This window comes from Schistocerca gregaria, chromosome 8 (genome assembly GCF_023897955.1).
Source record: "Schistocerca gregaria isolate iqSchGreg1 chromosome 8, iqSchGreg1.2, whole genome shotgun sequence".
NCBI classification, from domain to species: Eukaryota; Metazoa; Arthropoda; class Insecta; order Orthoptera; family Acrididae; genus Schistocerca; species Schistocerca gregaria.
In genome coordinates, this window is record NC_064927.1 from 161663803 (window position 1) to 161680686 (window position 16884).

Here is a 16884-nt window from a genome sequence, read left to right on the forward strand (position 1 = left end):
TATTATAACGAGTGTACAGACCTCCGATTAGCCAGTCTGCATTAGTCTGTAGTCAAGTTTCAGTCTGCGCCTAATAAGATTATCATATTCCTGAACATAGCCACGAAGAGAAATGTATGGACAATTTGTAAATTATCAGAGATATGTGAGAATAAGATTAATGTACCAAGACCAAAGGAACTTCAGATTGTCAATTGTAAACAGTATCCAGAATCAAATTACGTAATATCTATGCTTTTTATTGTTTTAATAAATGTGTGTGAAAATTAATCAAGTTCTGTTCGAAGTTGGCCACCGTCAATCTGGTACTCTAAGCGTGCAAGTGGCGTTTCTATCATCTGACCTAACGACAGAAGATAAACTCGCCACGGTAAGACCACGAGACACATTGCTGACACTCGCCTACTTCGTTAGAACTACAAGTCTAATAATGTGATGGTGTGTGTACCGAAGGTCTTACACATTAATAATCTTTACAACCAAAGCGACACATAGCCGAATCTTAACGAAATGAAACTCTTTCACAGCTAAAGGTCTCCAACAGGAAATCTTAAAATAAAAATCCAATTAAGATAGCAATAAAATATTTCAAAAACAACATACGCAAGATGCAATACAAATGGCCGAGGGCCACAAAGAAATTCCAAAATTTTAGAATATAGAACCTTTAAAGGCAGAAGGCCAACAAGAAATCTTAAAAAAAAAATCAAAATTCAATTAAGATAGCTATAAGATAATTTAAAGAAGCAACATATGCAAGGTGCAATACCAATGGCTGAACACCAAAATTTTTAAAATATATTACCATAATCTTTAAAGGCAGAAGGCCGCAGTATTTAAGCTTGGAACATAAATTTAAAAAGTAATTTTGCAAAATTTTAAGAAAACAAAACAAATAACCATAAGCCTAAAATTTAAAATAGCTGACAACAGGTAATTAAACTCCTATGGCACTCAGAAGGCGCCCAGGGAGGTCGGTCTGCCCTCGTTCACTTAGGTGAGACAGGTGGTGGCCCATCTATGCTTGATCAGTTGGAACCCAACCAGGGGACAGCCACGGACCCACCGACACAACGACTTGCTTCCCGTCAATCAGTACATGAGAACTCAAACTGGCAATGTCACAAACGTGAATATCCACAATGGGCTATGTATTAGCTCTCAAAATTACACACCCTGTTGGACAGCGACAACAGGTGAGGAAAGGATGCTGCCTGAAATTACATTAGTGGCCAGGGCAGCTAACTGGAACACTAATGGACAATAGGCAGAAAATTCCGCTGGTACACTTGAATTTGAAACACCGTAATATTTAACTCCGCTCAAAACAACACTGTCTGAATTTACGTCAGTGCCCAGTGCAGGTAATCAGAACACTAACGGCCACAACACATAAAATTCCACTGGTGCACTCAAATCGTAGTCTACCAAAATAGTTAACTGCATGGCATGGCGGCTAATCTCAGCAGTAGAATCCCTCAGTGTTGCTCACCAGAAAATCTCCCCAACTGCAAACCACCGAAGCGAATCACCATAACATGAAAAACGTGGCTTGGGTAGCTGGAAACACTAATCAACTTTGACGTCATGGGTCGGCGAAGCACGAAGCTCGTAGCGATCGGACAGCTCCACACGCGCTCCGACACTGCGCAGGGGCTGCCAGCGGACCCAGCCGACTGCACCACGCGGAGATAACTTTCCTCGTCCGCAACAACCGACCGACTCCCTCCAGACGCCCTTGCCGGAAACTATATGCATCAAACCGAAGATGGGACACGTCGCAAATATCGATACACATCACTGCTGCCACACGTAGAAGGAAGAAGAAATGCGACGTAACCGCGACAAGGGCGGGAAACCAAACACAGATAGACATCGAAGTTCACGAAACCGCTTGGTTGGCAGAGAGCACGGCTCACGTAATGCATTAAGAACAGGATGTGGGCAGGGAAGGTAAAACGCGTGAGAAAGCCATAAAGCTGATTTTATCAAACACTGCTTACACAATTTCTTCAATATGAGCATCGGAGATGCCAATGGGATGCTGCATCCGTGAAAAGACGTGATCAACAGTTGCACACAACGGTTCCAGTGGAATCTGAATAACGTGTTCCCGTATACTGGCCTTCATACCAGGTACAGAGTTGTCTTCACACAGACAGTGGTCTTCACACAGCTGCGCTCTTCCAAAGCAGAAGTAACATGCTGTGCAACGAGGTCTCGATAATGTTGAGACGTCATGGTACAGGTGACACATCCTGTGCTTGTACTCTTTTCAAAGAAGAATGGATGGAGAACAAAACTGCTTTGGAAGCCACCGTCACATAAGGCGAGGTGTAAAATGTGCCTGTTCACTCCACAGATTATTGCCCGCCAAATGTCATTAACTTCGATCCATGCCAGAAACCGAACAGCAAGTTGAGAACGTTGCTGGAGATCATGAGGTTCAACTTGCTGAACCGTCTGAATCTCGTACGTGTACCAGCGTAACATAGACCGAAAAACTTTCCGTACTCTTGACAGTGGGCTACACAATTCCCGTGGCACTGCACGAACCTAGCACTACCCGAGGCACGTGCCTCATCGTGAGTTAAAGCAGATAGCAACCTCGTCAGTAACCTCCACCAGGGTAGGAAGCCTTCCACTTCCAGGTGCCACACCTAACTCAACCGTGTTTTCAAATTTCATTATCATTTTCTTTGGTTCAAATGGCTCTAAGAACTATGGGACTTAATATCTGAGGTCATCGGTCACCTAGACTTAGAACTACTTAAACCTAACTAAGTGTGGAGCTAAGTAACACACTAGTACAGATGGCATATTTCCACTTATCTGGTATGCCCTCGTGTGTGCTTTCATTCATTGAAACTTACGCTACCAAGGGTCTTTCATTTCACCTTTACGTCCTTCCCATGGGACACATTTACAGCTACATGTCTATACCACCTTTTTTGCTCCTTATCCACCCAGGGGCTGTTTTCTATAGTTTATTCCGACCGAGCAAAATCAGCCTGCATATTCTAACACCATTGTTGCATTTCTCTTGAATTAAATTTCACATTTTACCACAGATAGCTTTTTCCACTGCTCTGGCAACGTACAGAAGGTCGTCCCTTACTCAGCTGAAGCTATGAGGATTACGTTAAGCATAGATTAATAAAGTAAACTGTTGTAAGACGGTGAGCAGTTTACTGTTTAAGTTTCCATTGCCTTCAATGTCTCCATCAGCCAAGAAAATTAGTATAGCATCCACAAAACGGCAATTAATGCAGTGAGTGACGTACATTATTCTAAAAAAATGGGTCTGAGCAAAATGGGACTTAACATCTGTGGTCATCAGTCCCCTAGAACTTAGAACTACTTAAACCTAACTAACCTAAGGACATCACACAGATCCATGTCCGAGGCAGGATTCGAACCTGTGACCGTAGCGGTCCCGCGGTTCCGGACTGAGCGCCTAGAATCGCTAGACCACCGCAGCCGGCATACATTATTTTCACTCTGAACTTACTAATTACTCCTGCCAGGGGCGGATCCAGGATCTCGGTCGGGGGGGGGGGGGGGCAAATTTTTTGATACCTGCCTTCCAAAAAATTAATTCCAAATAAATGCATTAATAATCCATTTGGGCACACACACACACACACACACACACATATATATATATATATATATATATATATATATATATATATATATATATAATCTGCCTTTAATTTAATTGCGTATCGCTATGTGTTAAGTGTGTTTAATGAAATAACTTACTGCATTACCTAAAAAATATTCTTCAAATACGACATGTGCACTTGAAAAACTCCGTGTTTGTCTGCTAATGTAAAATACTCTATAAAAATGCTAATGTTCGTTTCCATTCTTAAATCTTCGAAATTAGTTCACCAACTGCTTTCATATGACAGAATGTTGGCATCGAATTCGTGCATGTGTTTACACGCAGCAATGACGATACGACTGCGAAAAGTTATAATAGGGTATTTGACTGTGTTCAGGTAATCATCTTATATTGTTAATTACCTCAGTATGTTTCCAGAATGAGATTTTCACTCTGCAGCGGAGTGTGCGCTGATATGAAACTTCCTGGCAGATTAAAACTGTGTGCCCGACCGAGACTCGAACTCGGGACCTTTGCCTTCCGCAGGCAAGTGCTCTACCAACTGAGCTACCCAAGCACGACTCAGTCGCGTACTCACAGCTTTACTTCTGCCAGTACTTGCCCGCGAAAGGCAAAGGTCCCGAGTTCGAGTCTCGGTCGGGCACACAGTTTTAATCTGCCAGGAAGTTTCACCTCAGTATGTGTTTGAATCTGCTGACCGTAACATTTACCTTCTTACTGTATGAGAGAATGGATTGAGAATGAATCCACAAACGTTATTTTCGTATACGTTATTACATTTGGCTAATTAATGTTTGTTCACATTCCGGATCAAAAGTGAGAAGAAAGCCAAAACGGGGGAGAAGCGTTCATCCAGATTGAAAACGTGCAATTGCAGAATAAAAGGGACTGTCGCAAGGTTCTCACTATTTCGAACTAATGAGAAAATTTTCAAGTATTCCTTCGGTGTTCATCGCTTAATTATCAACACCATCTCTTTGCAAATTGCCACTAGAAACAAAATCTTACATACGCACTGCAGGGAAGGTGCTAAAAAGGGGACAGAGATCGTTCATGCCTCAGTGAATATTATCATTTTATTCGTAAGTATAGTTGTTTCTTCTGTAGTTTATTCACTAAATGGAAGAGGCTTCAAGGTCTCTTTTTGAATTGTTACATCAAACTGCGTGCCATTGTTTACATCTTCGATTTCAAGTGAAACATACTAGACAGGCCGACGTAATCAGCCCCTAAAGCAGTCGGAAAAAAAAAAAAGATCGGTCACACACCAGGGGGGAGGGGGGGGGGCAATTCCCCCACTGCCCCCATTGCCCCCCCCCCCCCCCTCTGGATCCGCCCCAGACTCCTGCAAACTACGGAGGTGACGCGGAAGGCGCTGTGGCTGGCTGGCCACTCACCGGGGCTGGTCTGTGATGGCGTCGGCCGCCTTCTGGGAGAGCCAGGAGAGCGCGCTGCAGTCGCAGCGCCACGGGTTGCCCTCCAGCCTGAGCTCAGCCAGGGACGACCAGGGCAGGCTGTCCGCGCCCAGCCGCTCCAGCGCGTTGTTGTCCAGCCGCACCTGCCGCCCACCATAGAGACCAGTATCAACACGAGGAGCTTTGCTAGGCGTCATGACAGTACAAAAGGCCAAAGTCTATGAACTCCCAGCATCCTGGAATAGCTGCGGGTCAGCAATCAGCACAACGAAATATCAGCCAAATTAGCAATTTTCATTTTTTTTATTCACTTGATGACTAGTTTCTGGCCGGGGGCCATTTTCAAATCATCGTACAGGCCAGAAAGCCAAATGTACAGTCTTGTACGATGCAGGTATCACCAATTATTTTAAGCACATACAAAAAATACAGAACCTATCAATTCACGACTTACGTAACAAAATCAAAAATGGTATTTCCGAAAATGCAAAAGCCATGTCAAACCAGATGGCATTTGTAAGAGTCGAAGGATACGAAACGGGAACAGGGGTTGGGAAGGGAGTGAGACAGGGTTGTAGTCTCTCCCCGATGTTATTCAATCTGTATATTGAGCAAGCAGTAAATGAAACAAAAGAAAAATTCGGAGTAGGTATTAAAATCCATGGAAAAGATATAAAAACTTCGCGGTTCGCCGATGACATCGTAATTCTGTCAGAGACGGCAAATGACTTGGAAGAGCAGTTCTCGGAATCGACAGTGTCTTGAAACGAGGACGTTAGATGAACATCAACAAAAGCAAAACGAGGATAATGGAATGTAGTCGAATTAAATCGGGTGATGCTGAAGGAATTAGATTCGGAAATGAGAGACTTAAAGCAGTAAAGAAGTTTTGCTATTTGGTTTGATGCAGCTATGGTACTCTATCCTGTGCAAGGTTCTTCATCTCCCAGTACTTACTACAATCTACATCCTTCTGAATCTGCTTAGTGTATTCATCTCGTGGTCTCCCTCTACCATTTTTACCCTCCACGCTGCCCTCCAATGCTAAATTTGTGATCCCTTGATGCCTCAGAACATGTCCTACCAACTGGTCCCTTCTTCTTGTAAACTTGTGCCACAAACTCCTCCCCAATTCTATTCAATACCTCCTCATTAGTTATGTGATCTACCCATCTAACCTTCAGCATTCTTCTATTGCACCACATTTCGAAAGCTTCTATTCTCTTCTTGTCTAAACCATTTATCGTCCACTTTTCACTTCCATACATGGCTACACTCCATACAAATACTTTCAGAAAAGACTTCCTGACATTTAAGTCTATACTCGATGTTAACAAATTTCTCTTCTTCAGAAATGCTTTCCTTGCCATTGGCAGTCTACATTTTATATCCTCTCTACTTCGACCATCATCAGTTATTTTGCTCCCCAAATATCAAAACTCATTCACTACTTTAAGCGTCTCATTTTCTAATTTAACACCCTCAGGATCACTCGATTTATATTTTTCCAAAAATTTCAAATATCTAAACTCACTGAACAGTTAAATGCAGCAGCGCCACATGCGGCGCTTATGACACAGTTATTTGCCATGTTAGCGCGTAAAAATCACGGGGGTTGACACATACTGCCTTTTCCAGTTCCTTCAACTACCTTGCGCTGCATATGCGCTATAGCCACTCTGACCTCACCCTATGAGACGTCTGTGTTTTTGTGCACGACTGGGAGACCTCTGCCAATATGCTCCCGCACTTTCATTTATTTTCATCAAGTAGTTAATACGCTATGTTACTTTCTCTAGGTCGTCTTTCAATTTTGCTGAGCTTGTAGATAACTGTAGTGTAGTGATGCCACTTAAATCATATAACAATGTCAAGTCTTCCCGTCCAGACTAGATACCAGTTAGGTTCCTTTCGAACTGTACTGGTTTAAGAGCTCCATACTTAGCAACCGTATACAATCGCTCGCTCGACGAAATATCCGTACCTATGCTCTGGAAGGCTGTATAAAAGAAGGCTGTATACATGGAAGAAGCCTGGAAATACTGACAGGTTTCAGATAGATTATATAATGGTAAGACAGAGATTTAGAAACCAAGTTTTAAATTGTAAGACACTTCCAGGGGCAGATGTGGACTCTGACCACAATCTATTGGTTATGACCTGTAGATTAAAACTGAAGAAACTGCGAAAAGGTGGGAATTTAAGGAGATGGGACCTGGATAAACTAAAAGAACCAGAGGTTGTACAGAGTTTCAGTGAGAGGATAAGGGAGCAACTGACAAGAATGGGGGAAAGAAATACGGTAGAAGAAGAATGAGTAGCTTTGAGAGACGAAGTAGTGAAGGCAGCAGAGGATCTAGTACGTAAAAAGACGAGGGCTAGTAGAAATCCTTGGGTAACAGAAGATATATTGAATTTAATTGATGAAAGAAGAAAATTTAAAAATGCAGTAAATGAAGCAGGCAAAAAGGAATACAGACGTCTCAAAAATGAGATCGACAGGAAGTGCAAAATGGCTAAGCAGGGATGGCTAGAGGACAAATGTAAGGATGTAGAGGCTTATCTCACTAGGGGTAAGATAGATACTACCTACAGGAAAATTAAAGAGACCTTTGGATATAAGAGAACCACTTGTATGAACATCAAGATCTCAGATGGAAACCCACTTCTAAGCAAAGAAGGGAAAGCAGAAAGGTGGAAGGAGTATATAGAGGGTCTATACAAGGGCAATGTACTTGAGGACACTAATATGAAAATGGAAGAGGATGTAGATGAAGATGAAATTGGAGATACGATACTGCGTAAAGAGTTTGACAGAGCACTAAAAGGCCTGAGTCGAAACAAGGCCCCCGGAGTAGACAACACTCCATTGGAACTACTGACGGCCTTCGGAGAGCCAGTCCTGACAAAACTCTACCATCTGGTGAGCAAGATGTATGAGATAGGAGAAACACACTCAGACTTCAAGAAGAATATAATAATTCCAATCCCAAAGAAAGCAGGTGTTGACAGATGTGAAAATTACCGAACTATCAGTTTAATAAGTCACAGCTGCAAAATACTAACGCGAATTCTTTACAGACCAATGGAAAAACTAGTAGAAGCCGACCTCAGGGAAGATCAGTTTGGATTCCGTAGAAATATTGGAACACGTGAGGCAATACTGCCCTTAAGGCTTATCTTAGAAGCTATATTAAGGAAGGGTAAACCTACGTTTCTAGCATTTGTAGACTTAGAGAAAGCTTTTGACAATGTTGATTGGAATACTCTCTTTCAAATTCTGAAGGTAGCAGGAGTAAAATACAGGGAGCGAAATGCTATTTACAATTTGTACAGAAACCAGATGGCAGTTATAAGAGTCGAGGGACAGGAAAGGGAAGCAGTGGTTGGGAAGGGAGTGAGACAAGGTTGTAGTCTCTCCCCGATGTTATTCAATCTGTATATTGAGCAAGCAGTAAAGGAAACAAAAGAAGAATTCGGAGTAGGTATTAAAATCCATGGAGAAGAAATAAAAATGTTGAGGTTCGCCGATGACATCGTAATTCTGTCAGAAACAGCAAAGGACTTGGAAGAGCAGTTGAACGGAATGGATAGTGTCTTGAAAGGAGGATATAAAACGAACATCAACAAAAGCAAAACGAGGATAATGGAATGTAGTCGAATAAAGTCAGCTGCTGCTGAGAGAATTAGATTAGGAAATGAGACAATTAAAGTAGTAAAGGAGTTTTGCTATTTGGGGAGCAAAATAACTGCTGATGGTCGAAGTAGAGAGGATATAAAATTTAGACTGGCAATGGGAAGGAAAGCGTCTCTGAAGAAGAGAAATTTGTTAACATCGAGTATAGATTTAAGACCCAGGGAGTCACTTCTGAAAGTATTTGTATGGAGTGTATCCATGTATGGAAGTGAAAAGTGGACGATAAATAGTTTGGACAAGAAGAGAATAGAAGCTTTCGAAATGTGGTGCTACAGAAGAATGCTGAAGATTAGATGGGTAGGTCACATAACTAATGAGGAAGTATTGAATAGGATTGGGGAGAAGAGAAGTTTGTGGTTCAACTTGACCAGAAGAAGCGATCGGTTGGTAGGACATTTTCTGAGGCATCAAGGGATCACCAATTTAGTATTGGAGGGCAGCGTGGAGGGTAAAAATCGTAGAGGAAGACCAAGAGATGAATACACTAAGCAGATTCAGAAGGATGTAGGTTGCAGTAGGTACTGGGAGATGAAGAAGCTTGCACAGGATAGAGTAGCATGGAGAGCTGCATCAAACCAGTCTCAGGACTGAAGACCACAACAACAACAACAACATGCTCTGGAAAGTTGCACAGGCCACACTAATACACGAGAAATGAAATTCAAGTCTTTCTTTTCCTTACATTTTGCCTTATTTTTATGGGGCCGGCATGTTAATTTTCGGATTTAGCAATGATAGTGGTAAACGCCCTTCGTGTCACCATGGATCGCTATGTGTGGAAGCAGGTGGGGACGATGTGGGAATCGAAAGTATGTGATTAGTAGGAGGGACTGAAATTGGGAGGAGCGAGGGTAGCACGATGCAGGCCACAGAGGAATGCTGGAAGCTTGATCTAAGGAGGGGTCATGGGAGATAAACCTACAGGTTATAGAATGGGTAAACGTCAGCGCAGTGCTGTGGGTTAGGAAGACAGAGCCTGTTGAAGTTCCCTTCAAATAGTATATGGAGGATTTTAGTTGAAGGTGGGGGCGGAGAGGAGATCATGTTGGTATAACAGCTTGCAGGTATGGCGTAAATAGAATTTTCTTCTTCGAGTAGACGATGTATTGGATTGGCAATGATATTTGTGGGTCGTGAAGAGAGGTGGAAATTTAATTAGTTGGTAAAAGAAGTGCTTGGGAACGAAAAGACGGATACGGGAGAGCATATGGAGTGTATTACATTCAAGATCTTGTGAAGTGTGGTAACATTTTGGGGGTACACAGACAGAAGCTAAGTTGGCTAAGGTAACGGTTCTTTTTTTTAAATTAATTTTCATTCCATTCCATTTTCGAACATATGGGTTCATTTGAGCCAAAGGTAACTGTTTACGCTGAGGTAGCACTATTTATTTGTTTAATTTCGGAGTTGTGCTATTTTACTTATTTTAAGTTAGTATGCTACTTTGGCTGGGAGGTGAAATAATTAAAGCCACGAATTTTGTTCCTTACTGAGGAAAAAATCTCCCTAAAAACATCCGTAGTGTTAATTCATATACTTTACATTCTTTATTATTCGTCATACTCATTTTGATCTTATATGAAGATAGTAAGTGTTCTCGAACGAACAGATACCATTGATGACCGTGCAGCTTCTCTAGAACAAGGTGTTGTTAATATACCTCGATGGGGACAGCTGAAAATGTGTGCCCCGACCGGGACTCGAACCCGGGATCTCCTGCTTACATGGCAGACGCTCTATCCAACTCAGCCACCGAGGACACAGATGAATAACGCGACTGCAGGGACTTATCCCTTGCCCGCTTCCCATGAGACCCGCATTCTCAACTGTCCACAATCTACATACGTAATGTTCCTAATAGATATTTGCCCATCCACTCATTACTCGCGCCAACTAAGGAGACGATGGATAGAGCGTGTGCCATGTAAGCAGGAGATCCCGGGTTCGAGTCCCGGTCGGGGCACACATTTTAAGCTATCCCCATCGAGGTGTATCAACAACACCTGCCGCCAGCTGAGGTTTTCAATTAATTATCATTCATTTTGATCTTGTACATGCTGCAGTATATTTTTCCACTATTGAATTCATTCGAAATCGTGCAGTCCCCGATATATTGTTTGTATCGCTCTAGCGATAGCGCTTGTAGGATACGGGTACTTGTATCTTGGAAAATTTTAATGTATTCATTGCTGTCTGAGGAGTTCTTTTGTTTTAGTTTCTACAGAAATTCTTGGTAGCCCATAGTTAGCTGTTAAATGGAACAGTCTTTGTTCTAAGGGCTGAATATTGGTCAGCTGGTATAGATCTCCACTACTGCTACTAGGACTAGCTCTTACGTCTATCCGTAGTATTTTCAGTCCTGTACTAAAAATTTTTGGTGTGTGTTCTTTTGATGTTTGCCATCCCAGTGCCGCGTACTCCATAGTTGGTCGTATGAAGCTACAATATGTGTACATTAACGCCGGCGTCGATCACTCCATTGAATTTCCCTTTCATTAATTTGAGAAATACTAATCGTTTCCTTGCCCTCAATATCATTTAATATCACCTTGTCTGTAGGTCAAGGTAGAGTAGAATGTTAATTCATGATACTTTAATCTTCTGGTATTACTTGCTTCCCCCGCAATGCTGTGATTAGTGCTATGATGGATTTCTGTAACAGTAATCGGCCTCTGATTCGTGCTGCATGAGATCCTGACGGAGTATGATTTCAGAAATTACTGATTTTCAGCTTGAGCAGGGCTCAGATACCCTCCCGATCATCCTGATTTAAGTTCCCTGAGGTTTCCTCACAATAAATCCTGGCGATAGCTGAGTTCGTTTCCTCAAAGACTGTGGTTACCTTTTGGTCTGTCTCTAATAAAGACGGCGCCGACGGAACATTAGACCGTAAACTTCCTTCACCAAATATGGAATTGTTATCTTTAATGCAGTCGGAGCTGGTGGTCTGGAAACCGAAATCACGCGGGATCCAACTGCGGTTGAATCACAGAATATTCCAGTTTGCCTTTAACCTAGGCTTTTCCTCTCAGTGCGAGAACGAACGCCAGGAACGCCATTTGGTTCAGATACCACGCCAGACAGTAGGTTCTCTTTCCTCAGCAGGAGTTTTGAGGTACCTTAGGGACGCTCTGTTCGCCGAAGTGGCGTTGCGATTGAAAGATTTGCAGAAATTCAGCCAAACTGAATTATTATTATTATTATTATTATTATTATTACTACTTTATTATAAGCCTCAACCAACTTCAGCGCAGCTCTGCAACTCTGTAGATATCCGATGTTGACAGTTACTGCTTATCTTCTCAAGTTTCGACACCTAGATATGTTTATTAGCAGCAAGCGACGACAATATGTAGAGGTATAGCAGAGATAGAGCTTATTCTGCGTCCTCAGTAAGAATCATTTTTTTCTTAGATCATTTCTAGAATGAAAAGTGACCTGAAAGGAAAGCATGTTGCTGATCTTGATCTTACTGAGGCGGAAAAAAAAGAGGCGGGAGTGCTATGTAGCATCACAAAATATGAATTTAAACAATGTTTTGAAAATGAAATAAAAGATTAAACAAGTGTATATGTGCAAGTGGAGAGTACTTTGAAGGTGATTCAAGGTTTGTTCTTAAAAATGTCAATAAATAATTTCAAAAAAATAAGTTTCGTTTCTTTTGTGTATCCCTTGTATACCACTGTTTATATCATTAAAAGTGTGGGTTACGGAAAGTCGTGTTTGAGGGGAGTTGTAACGGGGAGAGAAGCACAAGAACACACTTGCCCTAAAAAGCTAATGAAATTTTGCGTCCAGGTGTCATAGAAAATGCCGGATTACATTATGTCTAGTATTTTTAACAAAACTTCGAACATGCGTGACATTTGTGAATTGCCTGAAAAGTGCAAATCTGGCGCATTTTATTAATACTACAGCTAAATTGACAACAAATGTTGGAGATGGAAATGCTGAAAACAGCAAGTGTCTACGTCTAAAAGTTTCGGAGATATCGACATTTGAGTGGAATACAGAAGACACCGATTCCGGTTGAACTTTCAAAATGTAGCCCACTGTTAAAACTCGTGTATCTATAAAAGTACTGCAGATAAAGACTTGCGGTTTTTTGTCCTGAAAAGCTAATGAAATTTTGCGTCCAGATGATGTAGAAAATGCCGAATTACATTAAGTCTTGTATTTTTAACAAAACTTCGAATTTATGCGACATTTGTGAATTACCTGAATGGTGTAAAGCTGGCGAACCCTGGAACCGCAATTGTTGTAGCGTATAACCCCATACCACAAAACAGACACGTCTCACAGTGAGAGATTACACATTTACCACAAGATATGAGCCACCGTTCAGTTAGACTAGGTCAGGCACACAATGGTAACTAACGGGCGGAAGCGGGCCTCACCCAGCGCAGGTTTTCGAGCCCGGCGGTGGCGAGTGGGTGGACTTCCTGCAGCTGGCCGTTGAAGGCGCACAGGAACTGCTCGAGCTGTGTGAGAGAGGAGAGCGCGCGCGGGCCCAGCCTGCGCAGGCGCGGCATGGCGCTGAGCGCCAGACTGCGCAGGCGCCGCCACTCCCCCAGCAGGCTCTCGTCGTCCAGCTGCTCCAGCTGCGTCGCCGACAGGTTCAGCTCCTCCAGCGTCGCGTCTGCGAAAACGTGCAGCGGTTAGGGGGTGCCTGCATGAGTAACCGACTGAAAAATGCGAAACTAAGGGTCGGTATAGCTTTGTGAAACACCCTGTAGTGGCTTCTTGTGACGCAGTGGGGTAGATAGCCTGGGGAATCACCTGCTCTCTCTTCAGTCTGCAGATCTATGGAGGAGTAAATTGCGTGACCACAGTCCGGCAGCCTGCCTTCGCTGCTGCTTCTACCCCCCCCCCCCCCCCCCCTGCTCCCTACGCCCACAAAACACCATTTGTCGTTTAGTACGGTTCAACTGCACCTTCAGGGTGGCGCACGAAATGTGTTACCAATTGTTTCTTTCACAATTTACGACGCAGATATCCTGCTGGGATCTCTACAGCAGTACCAGCAGAGCTTGGAAAAACAAATGAGTTACGAAAAGACGTGTAATTCACGATACTGCTGCTAGGAGACTAGTAAGCAGCAATGGCTGACAATGGAAGACTGACGACACAGCAACGATCGGCAATTGTGTTACTTTTTCATGAAACGAAAAGCCTTGTTGTGACTCAGAGGCGTTTTCGACAACAGTTTAACACGCGATGGGTCCTTTGCAGAAAGACCAACCACATGTTGTACGATAAATTTGTACAGGAAGGAACAGTATTGGAAGCGAAGCGACCTCGGCCTAAGCCTTTTTGTTCGCCGGCGAAAATTGAAGCGGTACGAGTTGCTGTACAGAGAAGTGCCAGGAAATCGTGCAGAAAGGCAGCAGTGCAACTGGGAATATCCAGACGCTCCGTTCAACGCATTCTTAAAAGTGACCTCCATATGTACTCACACAAGATGACCTGTGCACAGAAGCTCACTGAAGAACACAAGCAGCAGAGATTACTGTTTGCTCATTGGGCGGTGGATAGGGAAGAAATTCAACAACGTTTGGTTTTCAGCCGAGGCGCATTTTCATTTAGGCGGTGTGGTTAACAAAGAAAATGTACGCTTTTGGGCCACTGGAAACCCACAAGTGCTTCATGAACGACAACATTATGCTCCGAGGATTACAGCGTGGGCAGCAATTTCCAGTCACTGACTTATTGGACCCTTTTTCTTTGAAGAAATTGTTAACAGGGAGCGTTATTTGAGCATGCTTCGCAATAGCTTCATTCCACAGCTTCTTGCTACTGCCTTGCCCTTCAACACGCAGTGGTTCATGCAAGATCGAGCAAGGCCACATACTGCAAACACTGTGTTGGAGTTTTTACACGAGCATTTCGATATGCGGATCATTTCACTCAGGTTTCCAGGTCGCTTCAATGACGGACAAAATTTGCCCCCCCCCCCCCCCCCCAATTGTCCAGACCTCAATCCATGGGACTTTTGTCTTTGGTGCAACCAAAAGGAAAAAAAATTTCCCGAAACGTCCACGTAATTTAATGGAGCTTGCAGTGAAATTACGGAAGACATGTGCCGTAGGGTAATCACTAACTTCAGAGTTCGTTTGAAGGAAGTCAGGAAACGAAATGATGGACATATTGAGCATGTGCTGAGTTAGAACAAATCTCCATGGACGGCTCTTCATTGTCGTATACGTTCCTTTCAGACTGTATTGACAATAAATTTTATATCCAAAAACAAAATGGTACATTTTGTGCGCCACCCTGTATATACGGTGCTCACATTTAATATGTGCTTTTATCCCACTTCATTTAACAGTAAACACTAATTTTATACCATTAACACATTACTATTTTTAATAATCTGCGATTTTTCCAGGCCCTGCAACATGGAAACTATTACCCACTGAGAAAAAAATGAATAGGACCTTTTTCTAGGCTTTTTAATATAGTTTACTTTTTGTACTATTTTCGGCTGCGTTTTTCCCCTTTATTACCCCATTGCGCGTGACATGTTTCGACCAGCACACCTATACCCAACCTACATAAAGTGCATCAAATTAATTTTTGTCTTGTAGGTCCAACAACATAACGTTCATTCTGAGCGTTCAGTAAGAACGATTTCCTTAAATTGCTTAAACAGAGCTGCAGGACAGTGGGTCTTCGGGCTGGATACTCACTGGAGTGGAAATGTCTTCTGTGATGAGTCCCGCTTCGAACTGAGCCCCGATGAGCGCCGAAGAAGTGTCTGGAGACGTCCCAGATAGAGGTGACATACCATCCTGACTGTAGCCCTCTCTGAAGACCGACAACCACGTTTGATGCTCTGGGGTGCCATTTCATTTCATAGCAGGACCTCCTTGGTTCTCATGTGCGGCACTCTTACAGCACAACGGCACGTCGACGATATTCTACGACCGTTGTTGTCCTTCGTGGCAAGCCACGATGGGCTCGCATTCCAGTAAGATTATGCCCTTCCGCACTCGACCAGAGTTTCTATTGCTTGTCTGCGATTACTATGGATCAGTTCCTCGGTTGTCTGTAGTCGATGTTGAGGGCCTTCCTTACAGATAAGCAACAGCCGCGTGTATGCGGCCTTGGCAAAACCGTTTGCACCACTCCACTGTGGCTGGACGCGACATTGCACTTGGTCCACACTACATACAAAAAGCTTGGCCATTGAGAAAAACCTTACAGGTAGGGGTCAAAAACGTTAAGAGTAAAAGCATTGTGGATCCCAAAAAGGTGCTACTTCCACCACATCACATTAAGTTGGAGCTGATGAAACAACTTGTGAAGGCACTGCCGAAAGAAGGTGAGTGTTTCACATATCTTTCTACGTCTACATTTATACTACGCAAGACACCCAACGGTGCGTGGCGGAGGGCACTTTACGTGCCACTGTCATTACCTCCCTTTCCTGTTCCAGTCGCGTATGGTTCGCGAGAAGCACGACTGTCTGAAAGCCTCCGTGCGCGCTCGAATCTCTCTAATTCTACATTCGTGATCTCCTCGGGAGGTATAAGTAGGGGGAAGCAATATTTCCGATACCTCATCCAGAAACGCACCCTCTCGAAACCTGGACAACAAGCTACACCGCGATGCAGAGCGCCTCTCTGGCAGAGCCAGCCACTCGAGTTTGCTAAACATCTCCGTAACGCTATCACGTTTACCAAATAACCTGTGTGGACAGTTTCTAGGTTTATCCGAGGCAAAGCTAAAGGAAGGAATCATTGTCGGACCAGACATTAGAAAGTGTATGTAGGCTGTTTAGGTTTTCTTATTGGTAACGCCGCTTAGCGCTCGGTATGTAAAATCACTGGCTGTGCTGTGCGCAGTCTGCATTTAGTTTGCATTGTTGTCTGCCATTGTAGTGTCGGGCAGCGGCAGCTGGATGCTAACAGCGCGTAGCGTTGCGCAGTTGGAGGTGAGCCGCCAGCAGTGGTGGACGTGGGGAGAGAGATGGCGGAGTTTTGAAATTTGTAAGAATTGGTGTCATGAACTGCTATATATATATTATGACTAGTGAGGTAAATACATTGTTTGTTCTCTATTAAAATCTTTCATTTGCTAACTATGCCTATCAGTAGTTAGTGCCTTCAGTAGTTTGAATCTTTTAGTTAGCTGGCAGT

The 16884-nt window shown here is 43.2% G+C and overlaps 1 protein-coding gene and 1 non-coding gene across 2 annotated transcripts in view; both read right to left on the bottom strand.

Moving 5' to 3' along the window:
* Window positions 1–16884, bottom strand: part of LOC126284908 (phospholipase A2 inhibitor-like) — a 172875-nt gene that overhangs the window by 19088 nt on the left and 136903 nt on the right. Inside the window, exons 6-7 of the mRNA XM_049984170.1 lie at window positions 13141–13382; window positions 5029–5189 (exon numbers count right to left, since the gene is read on the bottom strand). Coding sequence (XP_049840127.1) covers window positions 5029–5189; window positions 13141–13382 — 403 coding nt within the window. The remainder of the gene's footprint in view (window positions 1–5028; window positions 5190–13140; window positions 13383–16884) is intronic.
* Window positions 10429–10502, bottom strand: Trnat-ugu (transfer RNA threonine (anticodon UGU)). The gene has a single exon. It is a non-coding gene; the product is annotated as a tRNA-Thr (tRNA).